The sequence below is a fragment of the Manacus vitellinus genome, unplaced genomic scaffold (genome assembly GCF_001715985.3).
Source record: "Manacus vitellinus isolate BGI_N305 unplaced genomic scaffold, ASM171598v3 scaffold_3_pilon, whole genome shotgun sequence".
Taxonomy (NCBI): domain Eukaryota; kingdom Metazoa; phylum Chordata; class Aves; order Passeriformes; family Pipridae; genus Manacus; species Manacus vitellinus.
Window position 1 is genome coordinate 9,845,634 of NW_021940535.1, and position 21,227 is coordinate 9,866,860.

Here is a 21,227-nt window from a genome sequence, read left to right on the forward strand (position 1 = left end):
TCTGGGTCCACTACAGATTACAGGTGTCTAATCAAAATCACAGAGTCAGGGCAGGTATTATCCTCAGTGAGACACCCACTTCTGGCCAGGTCAATATTCTCTACAGTATAGTGACTAGATCAGTACTGCAGGAAAAAGAAAGAGGATTTTGCTATGGTGAATAAAGGTGTCCACTATGAATGCTGTAGCACCCAGACAGACATTGTTAATCCTCCATAATTGCATCTCTTGGACATACTGTGTGTCCCTGCCAGGGTAATTTCTGGTCAGACACACATACTCCTTGGCACGGAGTGTTAACTAGGCTAACGCTCTACTTGTCTTCTTATTGTCACAGTAAGGCTAAGAGTTATTGTACCCAAAATGAAATTGTAATAAAGGAGACTTAAAGCTGTGCAAAAGTACTCCTTAATATATACTGCAGATAAACTGACAACATGAGATAAATTTATGCTTTAAGTATATACGACTATTCGAAGAGACCCAGGGTTATGGGCTCTCTCTGCCATCTGTTTCCTGCCAAAAAGCAACTGGTTCATATCCACTAGAGATTATATCCCCTACAGGTTGACAGATGCTGATTTAAGTCCTCAAACTGATCCCTGACTTGAAAGCAGATGGAAGTTGGAAGCAGATTCAATCACTTGTACCCAAACACCTCCAGGATCCCACAGTACTTGGAGCCTACATGAAAAATTTATTTTGTATACCATCATTGCTTGGAATGAAGCAGCAAACCTTGTGCTTTTCAGATTCGCTTGGGGTCACTTGTCAAGCAAACAAATTTACATATATAAATATATTTGTTACGGCAAAGACAGGGGTTTAATTTTTTTAATTACAAATTAAAATGATTACACAAGAAAAAAAATAAAAAACCCCCAACCAAATCCAGCATGTTAGTACATATCACATATTGAGGCTTTTTGCTGGTTATCATTTAAGATCTCTGAGTACATCTTGCCTATGCAAACGGGAGAAGTAGCTCAGTAACACCCTGCCATCTTAAACGCTACCTTTTACCATCAGTCTCTTTCCCTGGGTTCAGAGAATAATTAGAGTACATCCCTAATTATATCCTATGTGGTTTTCTGGTTTCTATAAAATACAAATGAAATATCAAATTGTATTTAAGAAATCTTAGTTCCCATTTTAAGCTAGAAACATTCACTAAATTGCTACTTTGTTTAAATGCAGCTGTTCAGGTATTTTGGAACTGCATTGCCTTGGCTATACAGTGAGTTCTTTGGACTACTCATTTAACATCTTTGTTTTACCTCCTACTTAAACAATTAACTTCACTTTTCAGATAGCCTGATACATGTTATTTACAAAATATTATAATTTCTTAATGTACTGCTAGCAGATAAACAGCTGTGATAGTCTTATGGTATCCAGTTCTTCTGCAACACTTTAGAGATCACAAATAGGGTTCAGGAATAGGACAGCTATGCACCCAATCTCCAACTGTCATATCCAATCCCATCAGTTCTGAGATAGTATCACAATAATGTCATGCAGATAAATAATCTCACAGCTGAAGAGACTCCTAATGATCACAATGTCATATATTTTCATGAGGGAAGTTAAGATCTATAGAAAATTATATATTAAAGCCAGGAAACAAACTAATAAAAGCTATATTCTGATCCTGCACTTCAATGCAAATCTCTGACAATAAACACTTCTGATTTGACTTGTTACAATGGCCATTCATGTTGGTTTATTAGTTAGTTACATATAAAATTCAGTTATATATAACATTATTTCTATTTTGAGTGATTTAAAATTATTAGAGCACAATCACTGAATGAATGTGAATGGACAATCTGGAAATGTGCCACTGACACAAATAACTTAAATTAGTGTACCTGTAAAATATTAGAGTTCAAAGTTTGTACCTACCTCTTTTTGATACACTATCCCAGCTTCAAAAAGCTTAAGAAAGAGATATTGTGTCCATTTGTAGTACTCTGGCAAGCAAGTGGTTACTTCCTGTAGAAATTAAACAAAATAAAAATTCCTGAAACTATGCTTAGTATTTTCTTACATCATTTTAACATAGACAATTAACCTAGGAGTGTATAATATATTCCACAGAGAAAATAAAACTGTTTCTTCATGTCTGTGCTCACATACAAACCTCATGTTTACAATTAGTGATATTCACCTGTACACGAAATCAGAGAACACAGGTTTTGTGTGGGTTTGATGTGCAAAGAAAAGTTTCCCTCTTAACATGGAATATAAGAATCCTGTAATATTAATGCTGATAGATATAAGAACAGAAGATGAATGGGAATGATCACAGCTGTCTGATCTGGGAAACAGCAAAACCAGAAAAAAAAAGACCTCTGTCAAAGAAGCCATCCTAGCCAGGTAGCCTTTTCCTCTGTTGCTCAGCAATGAAAAGCAGGAACAGAGCCTGCTGACTGCTCAGAGGCAGCTGGGAGCTGCTGCAGTGAAATGAGCAGAACAAGGGGCTTACAGCTGAAACATTGGATGCGTGAGGACAGAACAACACCACACAGGAACCCGGGCTGCTGTCAGACAGAACATGTGGGGCAGATAGGATTGAATACAGGGTAAGATTCTAAACTTCAAGATGAAAGACTTGCAAAGGATATCTTACATCCAAAGGTCAATAAGCAAGGCAAGGCAGCTCAAGTTAGGAGAAGGCTCTAGCTTGAAGGATGGAAAAAATGAGTCATAAAAGAAGTCACAAATGAGGGGGACTGTTAAGAGGGAAATAAAGACAGAAAAAATAAAAGACAACATAAGAAGGAGGAATGGGAATTAAGAGAATAGCAAGTAACTATAACGGATAGCTTTTTTCAAAACTCAAACACATTTTCTAAGTTTTAAGTGGAATATAATATTTAAAAAACAACCTACTGACCAATTGCTTACAAAGTTCCATATTTTAAATGTTTGTTCTTAAAAAAACAAACTGCATTTCAAGTAAACATCATAATATACAAAGATGACTAAGGGATTCCATCATTACATACTCCCAGTTGTCTCAACGCAAACACAGGTTTCACAGGTACAATGCAAACCTATATGCTCGCACCCACATACTTTAAATTTTGGCCAAAGTGAAAAGAACTGAGTAACTCAGTATTTAAGCTTTCATTACATCTTTAATATGTACCAGTAGAGACCAGATTTCCCTCCTCAACTTTTTCTTTTTAACTTGCACTTGTTTAAAGAAGAAACATTTCTACAAACTTTCTGCTTGACCACATTTGTACATATTGAAGTGGAAGATGGCTGAACTTCAAATCAACACAAACACCTCTTGATTTTAGAGTTACTGATAAAAACTTTCTCAGTAAGCCACTGATAAAATTTATTCCCTTTATAAATAGTTATCAAGTACCAGGAATAGCTCCAAATGTGAAATGTCTTTCACGTGGGCTTTCCTATCATCTAAGCTTCCCACTACACACAACTCCTGCAATATCATCTGCTACTCAAATGACATCTGAAACACTCTAGCATAAAATTTTTATTCTTTTTTCTACAACTTTATATTCTAGTTGCTTTGAACTTTATATTCCAGTGCTGAAACACTGTTTTTTACAATTAATATGACCTTTGAATAGATGTGCCTCAAAAGTGGGTATAAGAGGCTTTCAAGATCAGAAACAGACATTTAATGGCAAGTTTTCAGCACAGCATGTGAAGACCTAGTAATGAAAAACAGTTGCTTGATTAATTCCCTGTGCTCTGCACTGAAAAAAATCCACTTGATAAAAGTCTGATTTCCATCTCTCCAACCAAACACTATCCATTTAGTAATTCTTTCCCCCCCCCCTGCTTCTTCACACAGTGACAACAGTTCTTCTGCCAATGTGATGCCACTACAGGCAACAGAGTTTCACCACTGGAATAGTGGACACATAAAAGAAGAGAGACAATCCCCTTCAGTACAATGTCAGACTATCTGAGCAACAGACAAACGGGTAGGACAACAAAGTGAGTTGTCAAATAAAAATTGTAAAATGATTGGAGATTTGTCCTTCTGGCCCTGAATGGCAGATCTGTGCTTTCTGAAACAAAAAGATTACATGTCCCAATCTAAACAAGCATGTTACAAGCCAGACAAACTTGAGCTACAAGATACAAGGTAACTCCTGAGAATGGAATCCCATGTACGTGGTCTCTCACAAGTTGTAAATTGACACTTTTTAGAAAGAAATTCAGCAGACCGTGTCACTGAAAAAAAAAATCTGCTGTGTGGTCATTGAGCTGCAAAAAGATCACTCAAGTTCATAATTTAACTTTATAACCATGAAGGTTTGGAGTAGCATTTGAAGTTAACGAAGAAAGAGAAATTACATCACTATCAAGTGAAATGAGCTGCTGAAGGCAAGCCAGCAAACTCTTGTCAATCCCAAAATATGTTTTGGGTCTTTTTTTGCCTATCATTTAGCACATTAAGATTTACAGTTAAAAATAATTTTCTATGTATTCCAGTTACTGATCTTGATTAAATAAATGATGTCTGGTAAAAAGTTTCCATTATGCTGCCATCATGCTTAAATTAAGGCGAATGTTAATGTTTCTATTTATACTTTATAAGCATGACAAAGATCTGCAGAGCATTAACATAACTAACTTAACTCAGAAATACACAAAAGAGTTTATAAAAGGGATTGAAAAATAGCACGCTGGAGCCATTCCACCCTGCCAAAAATTGTTACTTTCTGCTTCTCATTTGTGATCTGAGCACTAGCATAAACAGCACACATATAGAACCCCAAATCATAAAACGGTTCAGTGAATATATATAACATGACATTAACATATTTTCTCCAAAAATAAAATACCTACTAAAAAATCAGAACCCTTTTACAAATATGTAAGATACTGCTCACTGTCCACTGCATTTGCTCTTCAGTGTTCTGTGACAGATTTAGTCATCATCCATTACCTCTGCCTTTCAGGTGGTAATATGAAATGGGAGGGAAAGCATCTCCCTCTTCTCCCCATCCATTTTCCTTTTTCCTCCTGTCAGCTTCAAAAAGAGTATCCGATACTCTCACCAAAATGCCTCTTTATCATTGGTTACTGTTAGTGCTCCTTATTCCTACAGGAATGACACTCATTCATCAAATCAGTTCATCACAACAATTAAAACAAACCACCTGTAAGAACAGTCTGCTTTTAAAAGGACAGGTACTGGCAAGTACCTAGAAGTACATAGAAGAGAAAGACACCTACCCTTATTAAAAACTACCTTGCTTAATCCATTTATTGCAGCACAGTAATCTGTTCCTAACAAATACCACGATGGACGGACGGGTTGGTATCTTACTTACTCTTGCAAATAAATTCTCAGTTACAGATTAAAATGGCAGTATTACAATTTAGATTTGGTAGCACTGCAACTGGGAAGCAATAGATTCATGTTAACGTTAAAGGGCCATTCATAATGAAAAAATCTGGTTTAAAAAAATTCCTTTCAGCTACAAAAAAATATGGGAAAACCATCAGGAAAGAGTCTGCATTAAAAAAATCCTGAAAAAACGCAACTCAAACTGGATGAAAGATTTTGGTGTTTTTAATAAAAGAAAAACTCATTTTCAAATGCTCTGTTTTAAAATTCATTATTTTTTCTAAATCTGCTCTGTTCTTACGATGTTCTACTATGAATCTCTGACCTTTTAACTGGTTTTTGCTAGTATTTTTAAGAAGAAAGTTACATCTTCAAGCTACTTCCATGGCTTTCTTTTTTTTTTTCAAATAAAAGTAATATTTACAGGCTGCATGAAAAGGTTTATTTGTTCTAAGATCCACCAGGCCTTATGAATAACGTATAACTGGAGAGAAGTAATTTCCTAGTTTATTGCCAATAATTTTATTTTTACCATAGTCTTATGCTATCCTAAAGATAGGCATGTTGCACTTATTTAAAAGGAGACAAGCAGAAAAAATCTGGGCAGATTCTTTTCAAATTCTATTTGGGAAGATTAAACAGTTTAATCAATTATTTGCCTATTTTGGTTTTAAAGGGCATGTAACACCTCATCTGAAAGTATAATTATTTGATTTCTGAGGTTCAGAGATAGACCAACCTACATTTCTAAATTAATTTGAATATTTGTATTTCAAAGGCCCTTAGTTTTATGCTTTATTAGCTACAAATACAAATGTCATTCAGTGCCTACATTTTAGAGCATGAATATCTTTCTTGAAAAAAAAAGTAGCCTTGTATCAACAGTTTGCTTCTTTTATTTAATTACAAGTAGGATCACTGATTATCAGTGATATGTGGATGAAAAGGAAATAGGGACATTGTACATACAATGTACATAGGTACATAGGTAATGCTCTATGTATTGTTAGCTTTATGCATGCTCAGGCAGAGCACAAGAATGACTTCAAATCTAAACAGAAAAATATCTGCACAAAGAAAATCTACCAAAGATTTTGTCTTTTTTAATGTACTCTTATGCAAAATAAGTATGTCACTTGGAATGCAGAAATTGAAATGCAGAATGAGCTACTTTCTATGAGAAAATTATAGATTGATAGTAACAGCAGTGGTGAACTGATGGCTTGCTGGGAACATGCATTCAGTCTGATGGCACTCCCGAGAAAAAGAAAGGAAAAATGTTATATGCTCTCCATTCCTTGTTGCTGATGACATGAATCTTTGAAAATTATATTGCCTAATTTCCTTGAAAATCATCTTTAAAAAAAGTGGCAAGCAGATTGCTATGCTATCTGAGGTGATATTTGTGAAAAATCTGACCACCAGGAATGCTCTGATTATTGGTATCTTAAAATCAAAACATAACTGCAATGTTGGGGATTTTTTAATTTTGCAGGTGTTTTTAATGTCTCTTAGAGACATTTCTTCCATGCTGAAACTTCAGCTTTGTAATCTTGCATCCGAGAAGCATAAATGTTCAGAATAGAAATGCTCTCTCTCTTATTGTTTTTTCTAAGTATCTCCCCAAAATCGCACAATTTTTGAAGCGATTTAAAAATACAACATTTCTTACTTGAGGCACTTAAAATACCTCCATGTTTCAGGTAAAAAATTTTAGACTACTATCAGTATTTAAAAGCAAAGTACTTATAGAGTTATTTTATGCATTTAATTACATTTTTCATTTGCTTACATTTTCTGTTCAGGAGAATAATTTTAAGGTGTCTTTGTAACTTGACTGTCCAAAATCATCTAATTGGCTTTTAATAATGTCTTATTTGTGGTGCCTCACTGATTAAATAATTTTACTTACTGCTGCAACATAAACATATTTGCACATTTTGATTTATAAGACAGAGAACAACAAAAAAAACCCCACAGATAAATAAAAGGAAATTTCTACTATCGCAGGTGCACTGGGATTTGTGCATAATAATTTTATCAAGCAATAAAATTAGACCTAGTCTTCATATTCCTGGACAGGAATTTCTCGACCACCAGACATGACTTTATAGGTAGCCAGATTCTTCAGCACAGCTACATGCACTAGGTATTCAAAATGGACTTTTTTTTCCCCTCACTTCTTTTTTCCTTTACCATTTTTAAAATGGCAACATTTATTTAAGTTCCCTTCCCATCACCTAGCCATATAATATACTCTAAGCTGGCCACAGAGGACAGGGACAGTTAACATAAAAGGTTCACACTCTAAAAAGGCAATTTACCACACACTAAAATAGGTATCTAAGTTAGGGGAATGGGCTCCCTCCAGCATGTATTTGCTAAGCACTACGCTCTAGCACAATGGAGGGGTAGATTTAAGCAAGACCAGTGAAATTAAATTAAAAACAAACTCCTGTTTTGTATAATGGCTTTTGGTTAATTAAACTAACACATATAAAAGGTATCTTACTTGGATTTTTCATAGGAGTCACTAATGCTACTGGGTTTGTTTGCAGTGTCAGTGTTTTGTAAGCCCCCTGATTTAGAACCATACAAGTAGAGAATACTAAAAAAAAATACTCCTTACCTCAAAGAGCTCACTTTTTTGATAGGTACCTGCACAGCACAGTGCTTTGCTGTGCAAAGATGCTTGGGTTACCCCAGAAGCAGCACAGCTGAGGCAGTAAGATGCTCTGCCCAGCCTAATTAGCCTTGCAGAGAAGCAGGTTTTATCAGTCTGGATAACACATTCTGCTACGGATTCTATTTCCACAGGTTCTTTCATGGCTAGCTCAAATATCTGTGCATTTGAAGATCATATAATATTTTAGGCATCATACATTTTTTGCAATGAATAAACATATCTATTACTAATGGCTACTATTCAGATCACTCTTACTCCAGTTAGTAACATAGGCTTTCTAGGTAAAATAAAACTTAACTGATTAGCTAAGGAGTGAAAAATAAAATGTATTGTGTTTCCAGGAACGCTTCTTAGCTGTTTTAAAATCTTACCTTTCAAAACCACAAACTACATGTCCCTAGAGCATTTCAAAGTATTTCAATTACACAACAGTTCCAGTGGAGTACATTGTAGAGTTTCAGAGCCCTTTTCACAAGTATTCAGAGACTCCTGAAAGTTCATTAACCAAAACATGGTTTACTAGAAAAGCGAGGGTAAGCTTCAAAGAACAGGCACAGAGATGACAAATGATTTTTCCCTGTGTACTTATACTTCCTGCCATGGTTTTCAGTACTGCCAGTTCTCCATCTGTTCTTTGGAATGGAAGGGTTAAACAGAAGTCCATACACGGAGATGAATTTTCTGAATTTTCTTAATACCATCAGTTTCAAATATAAGAAAATAATTGTCAAGCATGTGTGCTGTGAACCTTCCACAACAAATCTTTTATTTTCAGAGCAACTTTTTGGCTACCAAGAAAACGAAAACCTTACTAAAAAGGCTTATACTGAAAAATCTTGCCATATATATGACATGATGAAATATGGGTTTTTAGATGTAAGACATACAAATAAACAACTTCACCTTCAAGATTAAAGAAAACAGATGGCATGTCTCAGACTGTCAGAAAGTAATGTGTTCCCTTTTCAGATCTACAATACTGCTATAAAAATCCAAGATTAGCATCTCCATCACTCTATTCAAAATCACATTAAGGTGATAACAGTTATTGCTGAGAATATAAAGGCAGTGATAGACTGATTCACTGGTAAATGCAATAGCCTTACAATTGCTTCAAACATTAATTCCTTTTTTAACTGGAAAATGACATTAGCTTATGATCTGATCTGTGTTTGGGAAGTTTTTTAAGGTGAACACCTGATTCTCAAGCACTAGTGTTTTAAATAAAATTTATGTTTTCCAAAATTGTCACGATATGAACATCTACAAAAATGCAGGCTTATGCTTCAGAATTTGGAATATCAAAACCGAGCCCTTGACATACACATTGAAGAGAGCGCTCCTCAAAAAATACATACCTTAACACAAAGGCATTGCTGTTTCATAAATATCTGTTTAGACTATTGCCTTCCTTCTAACACAGAAAATTGATACTTCAAAGAGACGAAAAAGCAGAGAGAAAAATCCAAATACAAAACTGAAATCACTTTAAAGATTCTCCTAAACATTGATATTATCAGATGATATCAGTATTTCAAAGATGAGGAAAATCTGATAAAAAGCTCAATTTTACAGTTTAACAACTTTAACTGGTCACTACCAAAGACTTTTATATTGTCATAAATAAAATAGTGAAATTCCATGGCTTTCAATGTTGCATCATACAACAAAATAAAGCAGTATCCATTTAAAAAGAAAATCTTACCCTTTCCCATGTAAAAGAGAGACCTAGTGCATCAAACTGTTCCCTCATGTGCTGAATATTACTGCAAAATAATAATAATAATAAATTAAAAATTATTAACTTAAAATATTTCTATCGTGTGATCACATTTAAAATCAGGTGCTTAAAAAGTTCTGAGAAATCAAAAGCACTAGCTAACCTCTAAACACTATGATCTCAGAATTGTCAGAATACTCATCTTAAATAATAATTTTAAAAGTCCCCAGTGTATTCTGGTCCAATCTGGCTATGTATACAAGATAGATTTTTTTTTTCTCTTGATTTTAATGCAACTTAATAGTAAATATGGCACTGCAGTTTGAAGGAAGCATTACTGAAGCACCACTTCTCATTATTTTTAATTATCTTCACTGCATTTGAGCCAAAGGGCCCTCTGAAATCTTCTTAATGCAGTAGGATGCACTTCTACCATCAGCTTAATCCTGCTCTATCCAGACAATGCTATCCTGGTGATTGTGTGGCTATAGGATGACTTGAATCAGCTTACCCATTCAACTGAAGACACTCCCTACAAAAAGTTCTCAAAAAAAACCCCATCAGTTTTCTTTTTTTCCTCTGCTCAACAGGCTGATCAAACCAAGACTGTGGGCCACAAAAACAGCTGAGCCAACACAAAGGAGGTGGTGGGAACATATATTCTGGGAGGCAACAAGGAACAGCTAAACTTCTGGTGGCAGCAGAAAACCTAAGTCAACAGTGAAACTGTAGGGCTAGATAGGGCTAGATGTTGCCCCAGATCAATAATATTATAAATGTAAAGTAAGATACAGCAGAATATACAGTGAAGCTTTAGTTTGAAAATGTACTAAATACAGTTTACCAAAATACCCACAATTACACGACACTAATTAGTGACCTGGTGTGAAGTCATTCACATACTGTAACATTGGTTAAAATTTCTAATGGACTTCTACCTTTCTACTAAAATGCATTATGTCAGATGAGGTAGTATCTATCCTCCCACTGTGGCTAAGTTGACAGTCATGAAATCAAGCATTTAATTCTGATCCAGAGCAAACTTGCACTGCTGAATAACTGAGAAATGCAAGTATTTAGTACCTGGAAAAGGCCTGCCTTTTCTAGTAAGCTATCTTTCCTGGTTTGGGTATACCAGGAAATCCTCTTATGGACTCATGACTTTCACTGGAAGAAACCACTTTTAGTAGTGCTGCTTTAATTAAAGTCCCATTCAAAATTAACAGTACTGATTAAAAAAAATAAAATTTGAGTAATTTTTACAAAGCTTCTGCTGCTATACTTACTCATGCCAACAAAATTTTCTGTTTGTATAAATAACTCTGTCTTCAATTTGTTTTATGTTTTTTCCTATCTTTGAGAATATAAGAAGTAATAGTCAATTTAAGTTAATTTGAAATCACCTCTTCAGCAAATCAAGATACTCTGAAATTTGGTTGGTCACTCCTGAAACAAGCAAACTGAAATGGTTAGTGTGCCCCCTTTTACAGGGGCAGCTGTGTCTGCACCAGGGATGACTAAAACACATCAGGGTTGATGCCACAGCTTCATGTTCCGTTCAGTTCATCCTTGCTGCAGGCATGAAAAACATTTGAGACAGAGGCAGTGGAGAAAATGGGAGACACTAATTACTTCAGTGGTCAGAATTTAAACTGCCCGTATGATGAACCAACTCCTTTCCTCAGCATAAACGAAAACAAATTAGGTATGTAAATATTTTTTCTATTTGGATGCTGCTGTAATAAGTTCCAATTATGATGTGCTACCTTTTCTCAGTTTTTTTGTTATAGCTAACTCTTAAAACTAGATAATTGCTCTTTTCAGTACTAAGGAAACTTTGAAAGCAAATCTTTTCTCCAGTATAAAACATCTTGTCCTTGCAACTAACTAGCTGAACTGCTTTAAGTATATGGAACAATACACACCTATTTACAACAAAAGAGAAAAAGAGAAGAGCACAGAAAGCAGCAGAAGGTAATCAGCTCAGGCTGTGCCCTGCCACGTGCTTTTTGATATGAACTAGACAAACTGCAAAGATGACACAGGCTGAGCTGACACGGTTCTTTGCTATTGCACAAGTCTCTGCCCCACATGCTCACTGCTTTTCCCTTGAGCCAATTCAGCTCAGTCAGCTGGCAGAATGGCTTTCCTCTGAGCTGGCAAACTGAGTCAGTTCAGCAAGATGCCCTTCGAGTGCCAAAGCCAGTATAATAGGTAGACCGTGTAGTAGAAAGAAGGGGAAAACACTAACCCTTCTGCAGTCAGCAAGTATTTAATGTCAGCCTCGTTGTCTCAAAGTTACAACCTCTGCTTCTCTGTGCCTCATTTGTCAGGTAGGGAAGGATCACAGTAATGCTCTATCTGGTGAAGTTTCCATCAAGATAATTGAGGTAAAAATGAGACACTCATGTAACAGATACGCAGATGTGTTTTACAGCTGAGCTTATACAGGCTTATCGAAGGAAGACAGAAATCATTGATTTACTGACCATGCTACAATATAACTGATAGCCCACAACACACTGTGCACAGGGATTTTTCAGACTCCCTCGAATGAACAAAACCAGGGTTTTGTGTCTTCATGGCAAATGGTTTTCAGGCATACTCTTTCTAAATAATACATAAAGGTAATTTTAAAAATTTGAGCAGAAGTAACTCAGAATTTGAGTGTAGTGCCCACATGCATTCTTCCTAAGAGAAATCAGTTGCCATCGTATTTTGGCTGGAAAAGTATCAAGTATCTTAAGATGGGACAAGAAGCATGAAAAAATCCCAAAGAAACAGCATTATCAAGGAAGGAAATGGATCAAGGTCTAAAAAGGTACCACAGCTAGATTACTGCATCCAGAGCACAACAAACAGCTTCACTTAGCAAGATTGGTTTCAAAGTTACTTATAGAAAGTATTTACTTACATAACCTTTTACTTATTTTAAAGAATATTAGGGGAATATAACACCCAATTCTGTGGTCTAAAGCCCAAGATGTTCACAGAAATCAGCAGCAATAATAGCTGCTTAGCACTTCCTAAGACCCAGTCTGAAACAAAAAAACTATCTCCTTCCTCTTTTGCATGGTACTGAAAACTGCTAGTAAATCTAATCAGTAGATCATAATCTTCAACTATGTATTCTATACTAAGATTTACCTCACCATAATGAAATTCTGATTTATTTCTTACTAACCAATTTGTGTGTTTGGGAAAAGTCTCTCTTTTGATATTCTACCACTTTACAATTTAAAGGTCCTTGAGATTAAAACCTTGAAAATCATCCCATTTATTTTTCAAAACTGAATCATCTGCACAGTCCCTTAAAATGTACTTTGGTCCCAAATAACCCTGGTTCTTTCTGTACTGTCTTTCTTCTACGCTGTTTTTGCTCTGTTTTGTTGGTTTATGGGGGTCACAGTACAGGTATTCCCCCATGGAAATGTCATACTTCAATTCATTAAAAATTACCTCTCTGTCCAGCTTGCAGGGTGAAGGCCATGCTCAACTGCAGCATTTTCTGCTGGTAAACCAAATGCATCCCATCCCATTGGATTTATCACCTGTCAGCAAAAAAGAAGAAAAACACAATGTTATGCAACTTTCTGGAATGGCATCAGCAACACACACAAGACTCCAAATAACGAATGATGCTTTGCATTTCAGCAATTGCTTTGTCTGAGTTGAACCTCTTCCAAACCTGCCAACTAGGGCTAGCTTTGCTTTAAAAGATGACTATGAAGCATACTTGCTATCTGCAATAAGATGTTAGAGGAAGCTTAAAGTATTATGCAATAAATCCTCATGACTATTTCAACACCAGGTTGACGGTGAAAAAAATGAACTCTTTGTAAATTTTTGTGGTGGTCAAAATCAGCAGTTTATGCTACTGCTGGACAGAATCAAATATTCATTCTAAAAATGAAAGCAAGTAAAAATAATTGACTTTTATAACTGTACTTGATGTGTACCCTATTTTTTCTGTGTTGAAAAAGAAAAAAAGAAAAATAACCTACAATAACCTTAAATCTACCAAATAAAATTAAGATAATGAAGAAAACAGTTTTAGTCAAATTTTATTGAAATATCTTTTGTAAAGATAGACTACAAAATGACAAATTGTATTTCATGACTACAAATAACAGTGGGGGAAAAGTTTACTATAAAATATAACACATAATTTCTGTTGAAATAGAGATACATCTTTCCTATTGGCATGAAAATTATTTTGAAAAATAATCTAACAGTACAGTAAGCATTCGAAAAACTTGTTTAGCAACCAGGGAAAGAAAGGCCAGTACTTAAGATGCTATCATTAAACACATACATGTTGGATACCCCATAAAACCAATCCTATTTCTTAAACATACAAATGTGCTATAAATTCAATAATCATGATTAAAGCTACACAAGTTTAACAACAGCAAAATGTGACTAACATTTTACAAGTTGTAAGAAATCAAAATTTTTACCCATTAAAATATGTATTTATATGAAGAACTTGTTCCTTAGTGACATATAAGCAAAGAAGCAATAAAAAAGCAATCCCAGCCATACTAATCTCATAATCTACCTTCATGTGAAAAATCTGTTCGTTTAGGAAGCATAAGAGCTCCTTTTGTCACTGGTTTGAATTATTTTTCTTCTTCTTCGCCCCTACCTTCTAATCCTCTGACTTAATGTAATCTTTCATAAAAAAATATTTTATATATGAGTTTATAAAGATGCCCTAGGCACGAACACAGTGTAAAAGTAACAAGATTTAACAGATTTGACTCCTCAGCATTCTTGATTCCATAGTGATCTAAAACTAAACCTGCTGTATATCATTGCTGTACTGGTGCAGCAACAAAACTGAAGGTATTAACATGTGATCATGTGTGATCCAAGCCAGCACAGTAAGGGTCCATGCACAGCACATTTTTGATGTCTAAATCTAACAGAAATTGGAATGCTATCCTGTGTTACAAATTTTCCCTATTATCAGTCAAATTATTGTTCCTCATACCACAGTATCAGAAAATATGAGTCCTAACTTCCTACTTCCCTACATTATAGAGGGGGAAGTGTTACACTGTAAATCTCAGTTGGAGCATAAACCACTTCTCAACACTGTTGAAGCACACCTGTTCCCAGCCCTTCTCCTCCCCAGTCCCTCACCTAGCAATCAAAACTACTGGTATACAAGAAAAAAAAAAAGGGCAGGTAAACTTTACATATACTATAAATCCCAACAGATTTTTTAAAGGACATATTAGTTCTTTTTGACCACACTATTGCTAAAGACCTGTCTCTGGACAGACATGATGAAATAAACCAGATTTTTTTTTTTTGCCATGTATAAAACATATTTTCTCTATTAATCCCCTTTTGTTGATTGTGTGATCCCTACAACTGCCTTCTTTTACTACAAGCTGATGCACATTAAGTGAGATAGAAAAACCACTCTTGGTTAATTTTTGTAAAATTTAGCTTCTGAACACCTCCTGGATATAGACAGGCAGCCAAAAGCAAGGCAGAATCTCATTTCTCACACTCATGAGCAAAAAGATATAGGAAAAACAACCTCACTACCAGCTACAGACTCCCCAAAAGGGCTGACAGATGATCCAGACAGTTAATGCACAGACATTTTGTCACTGTACCATCAGGGCTAGAAGGAATAACCTGTGCACTCAGATCTTCCAAATTCTAGCATTTATTAAAAATATCACATTCACTCTTCACATTCAAAAGTTCGGTTTAATGACCAATAATGTTCCTCAAGTTAAAGGGCTGAAGAAGTATGTTAATTCAAGTTTCAATAAGAAAACGGAATTTAAAGAGACATTAAAAATATCCCCAAATTAATCTCCAGGATAGATCTATTTATGTAGTTGCTATAGAGATGAATGTAACATGCACAGTGGTTTAGAAAATTATTTCAAGTTTATTGTCTCTTTTACTTCTCTGCCATGAATGGATTTGAAAGGTTTGTGAAACACATTTGTCTAAACAACAGGTCAGCTCCTTCTGGCTGTAATCTGCAGCTAAAACGCCACAGTCTCCACGCAGCATTTGGCATTACATCTCAACTCTACTTATCCAACATAAAACACGTCAAAAATCTCAAGAGACATGGAAGAGGAAAAGAAAATATACAACTAACACGTCAAAAGTTGGCACAAATGAAAAAGGAACAGTTCAACTGTTCAAAGCAAAACAAAAACAGGAAGAAAAAACCAGAAAGCAATACTGAAGACCAAAGAGTATTCCTTGTAGTTCCTTGATGGGTTGGTCATATGCTCTAACTAGCCATGTTTTCACATGGCTGCTCCCTCTACCATAACAGGTGAGCAGAAGAAAAACAAGTCATCTGCTTTCTTGAATGCTGACTTGATTGCTTCTGACAGCAGTCTCTAAACCTTATGCAACTGAGAGATCCATTCTGATCACTGGAGTAACCATTTTTCCAAGCATCGCTTCTTTGTGTAAACAATATTTTCTCTACGCCTCAAGGAGAAAGAAAAACATATAATGACTATATCTAGTAAAGCAGGAGGCCTGCATAAGTCTAAGGATGCCCATACCTGGTAAAAGAAGGCAGGCTATAGTTTCAGCCATTTTATGATAGCCAGTGCTATCACCAAAGGCAGCCAGCTGTGTGTTTCCTGCCTTTACAATGAATTGGATAGGTAAAACCCTGGTTAAAACTCCTAGGTTAGTCTTGAACACAGATTACGTAACTTAAGATCCTCAGAAGTTCACATGATCAGGCAGGTTCAACTCTGAATGAGGGGCATTTTCTACCACTTACCACATTTTGCACAGGAACAGAAAAAGTTGCATGGAGACAATTAAATAGTGTGTGAGGAACAAAGTGTTCAGTAACTACCACACCGAGCGCTCTTTTCAGACACAGGTTATTAAAAAGGTAAACAGTTGCATCTTGAAACATTTTAGATCCTAAAGACTGACTCAAAATTAGCTCAAAGTATTGCTTTAAGAATCATTTCACAGCACAGTCAAAAATCTGTTGTTAAAGATGGCTAGAGCTCTTAATGTGAGTGTGGGACCAAGTGGAGGAAGACACAGTAACTCCATTAATTCATTTCTGAGATCTCAGCTCTTCCTCTCAGAGGATTTTCATCTATTCACTGCTGTAATGATCAGCTCATCACACTGACAATTAGTAGGTGAGATCAGTGTGCTACATAACACAGAGCTGACAATTATCTCAGTTCTAAGCCTCCATCAACATAACTAGGACTGGCAATTCTGTGAATTTTCCTTGATCTTTGTAAGGAAACAAAGAACATGTTTGCTCTCATGATGTGCTCAGTATGTCTCAGAACTATGACCAGGGAGCTGATGTATCATTCTTACACCCAGATCAATGCATTCTAAATTTTAAGAAAGGCAGTAGAATCAGTGTCAAAAAGGTCCTCCAAACCACAAATGAAAACTAAGAGGCTTGCTGACAAATTAGTGATGAGGGCAGCTGCTCCTTCCACTGGCTGCCTGCAATTGGGCTGAACTTGTTGAAAATGTGATTTGTAAATTGACATATTACAGATATAACACATTTTAAATACAAGATCTCCACCTGAATCCAGACTCGATTGTCTTTTAAGCGTACCAGGTAGTAAATACCATTACACAACAGGTAAAAATTACAACCACCAAACAAAACAAAAAAAACCAAGCAGATAAGGCACACTTGGAAATAGATTAAAATAATTAATTTTTTGACCAGTGTGTACATTCTATTCTATTTCAAGGACTATTTCAGTGCTTTTCTTCAACACAGTGCTTCATATTAGCATTCTGAGAAAGCACTTTCAAATTAAAAAATAATCAACCCACATAGATTTCTATCAAAACATAAAATGCCCTCATTTATTTTTTATTCTCACAAAACACAAAATACAAGAAATTATTCTATGTCCACACACTACCATAAACATTTTGAGAACAAAGTTGTCTCTTGCCTCCTAAATCTCACACATTCTTGTCTAACATAATTGCATTTAAAATTACATCTCGTTTTATCTTTTTCTTTCAAAAATGAAACAGTGAGCTCATTAACACCTTCAGTACTTGCTACAGGAAAACTGAAATTGAATAAGATTCAATTCACACACAATACTTGTAATATTTTCCACTTGATTTATACCACACGAAATAACCTGACAAAAGGACACAGCAGCCTCACATAAAAAAGGGGGAGAACAGCAGCTAATGATGATCAGAAAATGGATCTGTATTGAAATAATTCATCTTACTGATGAATTAATTATAAAGTTTTAATTAAACTTGCCTGTCTGTCTTCAATACCATTCACTTTTGCAATTTCAAGAGTACTAAGATTCACTGCTGAAAGGGAAAACAATTAATGAAAATACATTCAATTTAAAAGTAGAGATGTTATGGATAAAACGAAAACGCTCTTTAAGTCATTTGGGGATATTGTGGAAATATCACTGACAATATTCTAATCCCATCTATCAAGACCAGTTTAAGTATAAATCAAGAAATGTGATTCCAGCATACAGGAATGTCACCCTGAATTGTCCAGTGATTATTCTCATTTCTCTACAGCTCTCAAATGTGACTGCCCCCTGTAGTATCAATTTCATTAAAAACATATCACAAGAACTATTGAACTGAATCACTCTCTGTTTACTGATCGCTAAGGGAATTATTCTCAGTCCTCTGAGAGGCACAAATTATCCACTTTGAAATTTATCAAAGACATGGTAATGATAGCATGATAAAAGTAATGGTAAATACTTGTTCCCAGAGCAGCAGCAGACTGGAAATCTGCCATAGTGAAAATCACCATTAATATCTCTATAATTTGTACACAGCACTCTCAAATAATGAATAGGAAATCTCTTAACGTCTCAGACAACTACATTTGAATTGAAAATATGCATGCAAATTCACATGAAGAGTTTACATGAAGAAAACACCACCGGAAACTGTACATTATAGTTCTGGACTGGTTCCAGATACAAATTCGTAATTTAAAATATATCAATTACTTTTTCATAGCATTTTATAAGAAAAATGTTTTCAATAAGATCTAGAACTCTTCATACACAAAAATTGTTTTAATTGTATTTCAAGAAAAATGTCACCCTTAACACATTTTGGAAAGAGCCTAGCTATGCGAAGTAATCTCTATGGCTTACATTTCCCACGCAAAGACTTCAAACTTCATCTTCAGTAATCTGAATGTAAACAAGTTATCTTATAACAGATGTACTCTACAAATCATTCATCCAGCAACCCAATCCAACTGCATGACTTTCCCATGCACTGCCTACAGGTCCTTGAGGAGTGCTGGAACAAGACAATGCTTCACAGTGCTTTCATCTACAGTTTTATATTGAAGCAGTATTTCTTTCAAGAACAAGGTGGGAAAAAGAGCAACGAATACTTATTTTCCCACTTAAAGTGCTGGCAAAGTACAGGTTTCTGACAAATATCAGTAGATTTCAGTGCGTTTTGCTTCTCTAAAATATTTTAATTAAAACAAAATCAGATCTTATCCAGATGAAAAAATTGAATATTAACGTTCCATTAAAAAAAAAAAAAAATTTCAAATTATTTAAAACTTTCCCAGTGAAACCTGCTATTCCTATCCTACTCTTCCTATATATATATGTATGTATGTGTATATAAACTCCCTCCTATATGAAGAAATTACACAACTGCATTCCAAAGAAGTTCTAAAGGACCTCTAATCTCTTTGTAAATGTATTCTAGCTTATCCTTGTTTAAATATTATAAAAAATAGGCCAATTCTTGCCTGTTCAGATTAAATCAATGTGAAACTAATTTACTGTTTTCTCATTAAGACTTCCATCTTATTCAACATAAATTGCTCTCTTACTCAACTGTATATTCTCAACTAGGTACACACCACACACATTTTCCCTCACTGTTTATTAAATAACAAATATATAGTGTAGCCTGAAGTTTTCCCTGGGAACTGAAAGTCTGAATGGTTTTGCTTGTAATTTTCATGGTAATAGCCCATCATTCCTCAGTACCTTACACTTTCAACCTGTCTTCATTGCTTCTAGCACAATTTTTATGACTTGCTAACCAGGGTGAGTTCTACATCTCTGTGTAGAGACTCTTCCTTTTTTTTTTTTTTTAAATGATGGAAGCAAAGCTTAAACAACATTGCTACTCAGAAAGAAATCTTATCCTAAACTTGCCTTGAATACCTGAAATGGATTCACTTCTACTTTCTACTTAGATTTTTAACAGAGGAAAAATTAGAAGTCCCTGAGCTTTGAAACATGCAATATTAAAGCTGAATTTTGAGGAAGAAAATCAATGGAAAAACTTAAAAATTGTGCATACTAACAGTTTCGCTTCTAAAGCATTCTTTCTTTTTATGTACTGAAGAATTCCAGTAATTCCTTGAATACAGGGAAAAAATAATTTTTCTTGGTAATATAAAATTTTATTATATATCCATGTCATAGCCTACAACCACCACAATAATGGAATCTTTAACAGACTGTAGAACTGTGACAAAGGGCAGAGAACACTTCAAGAGGCTCATAAACAAATTGCAAGGAGAAAATCAATTCTAAAGACTTTAATGCTAAGTGATAGAGAAATTAGCATGGGTAATGAAGAAAAAGTTTTTTAAGGCAAGTTCCAGCAAGTTAATGTACATCACTAACACAGTGTCTCTTACTCTGACATACTCAGAAAATCATCTGAGAGATTTTTAATGTCTCTTAATCGTAATGAAGGTTAAATTCTATGGCTGCCCACCTTTAGTCAAAAATAGATGTTCAAACTGGTTAACATAACAGAAGATACAAGTATTTATAGAAATCCAGCATGTTCTATAAGCACTCCAATATACTTCAAAGTAATTTTTACATGAAATATAAAAATAAACTGAAATGCAAGATGTAAAAACTTGAAAAGCCTTTCAAAACTTTTCTGGAAAAAACCAGGCAAATACGGAAATAAAAACTTGTTCGCACAGTGGCTCTTATATTTCATTACAATTATATTTTCTTTTTACTTTTCTCCAAAGGTTTCTATAAAAGCTGCTTACTTACCTTATATTCAAAAGCTTACAAGTAGAACATGCTACTGGATGTAGACAATTATTTTCACTGTATTTTAGGTAGTACAAGAGAAAGCAAGTTTCCATTTTTCTGAACAGAAATATAGTGGCTATCTTCACTGCTATTGACAAGACATGTCTATATCCTGAAATGGCATTTCATCAATGGTCTTAACATCAAGCAAGAATCAAATGTCCTTTCAAATGCCTCATCAGCTCATTTTTTTACTGAGATTCAAGTTCCTGTCATTCAGAGGAGTTAGGAAAGATTAGTGTTAAAACAGACATTATCGGGTTTTTCTCATTTAAAGTCTAAGGCAGTTATTTCTTTTTCCTGTAATTTTGAAAGCATAAGAATGCATTTCTCTAAAGCAGTAGCACATATTCATTGCATGGTATGTTC

General features: G+C 35.0%; 1 protein-coding gene across 2 annotated transcripts in view; it reads right to left on the reverse strand.

The window, feature by feature from the left end:
• LARS2 (leucyl-tRNA synthetase 2, mitochondrial) overlaps positions 1 to 21,227 on the reverse strand; it is an 86,148-nt gene that overhangs the window by 58,438 nt on the left and 6,483 nt on the right. For both annotated transcript variants that reach the window (XM_018075858.1, XM_018075859.1), the window contains exons 4-6: positions 13,210 to 13,301; positions 9,736 to 9,796; positions 1,906 to 1,995 (exon numbers count right to left, since the gene is read on the reverse strand). In XM_018075858.1, the coding sequence (XP_017931347.1) occupies positions 1,906 to 1,995; positions 9,736 to 9,796; positions 13,210 to 13,301 (243 nt within the window). The remainder of the gene's footprint in view (positions 1 to 1,905; positions 1,996 to 9,735; positions 9,797 to 13,209; positions 13,302 to 21,227) is intronic.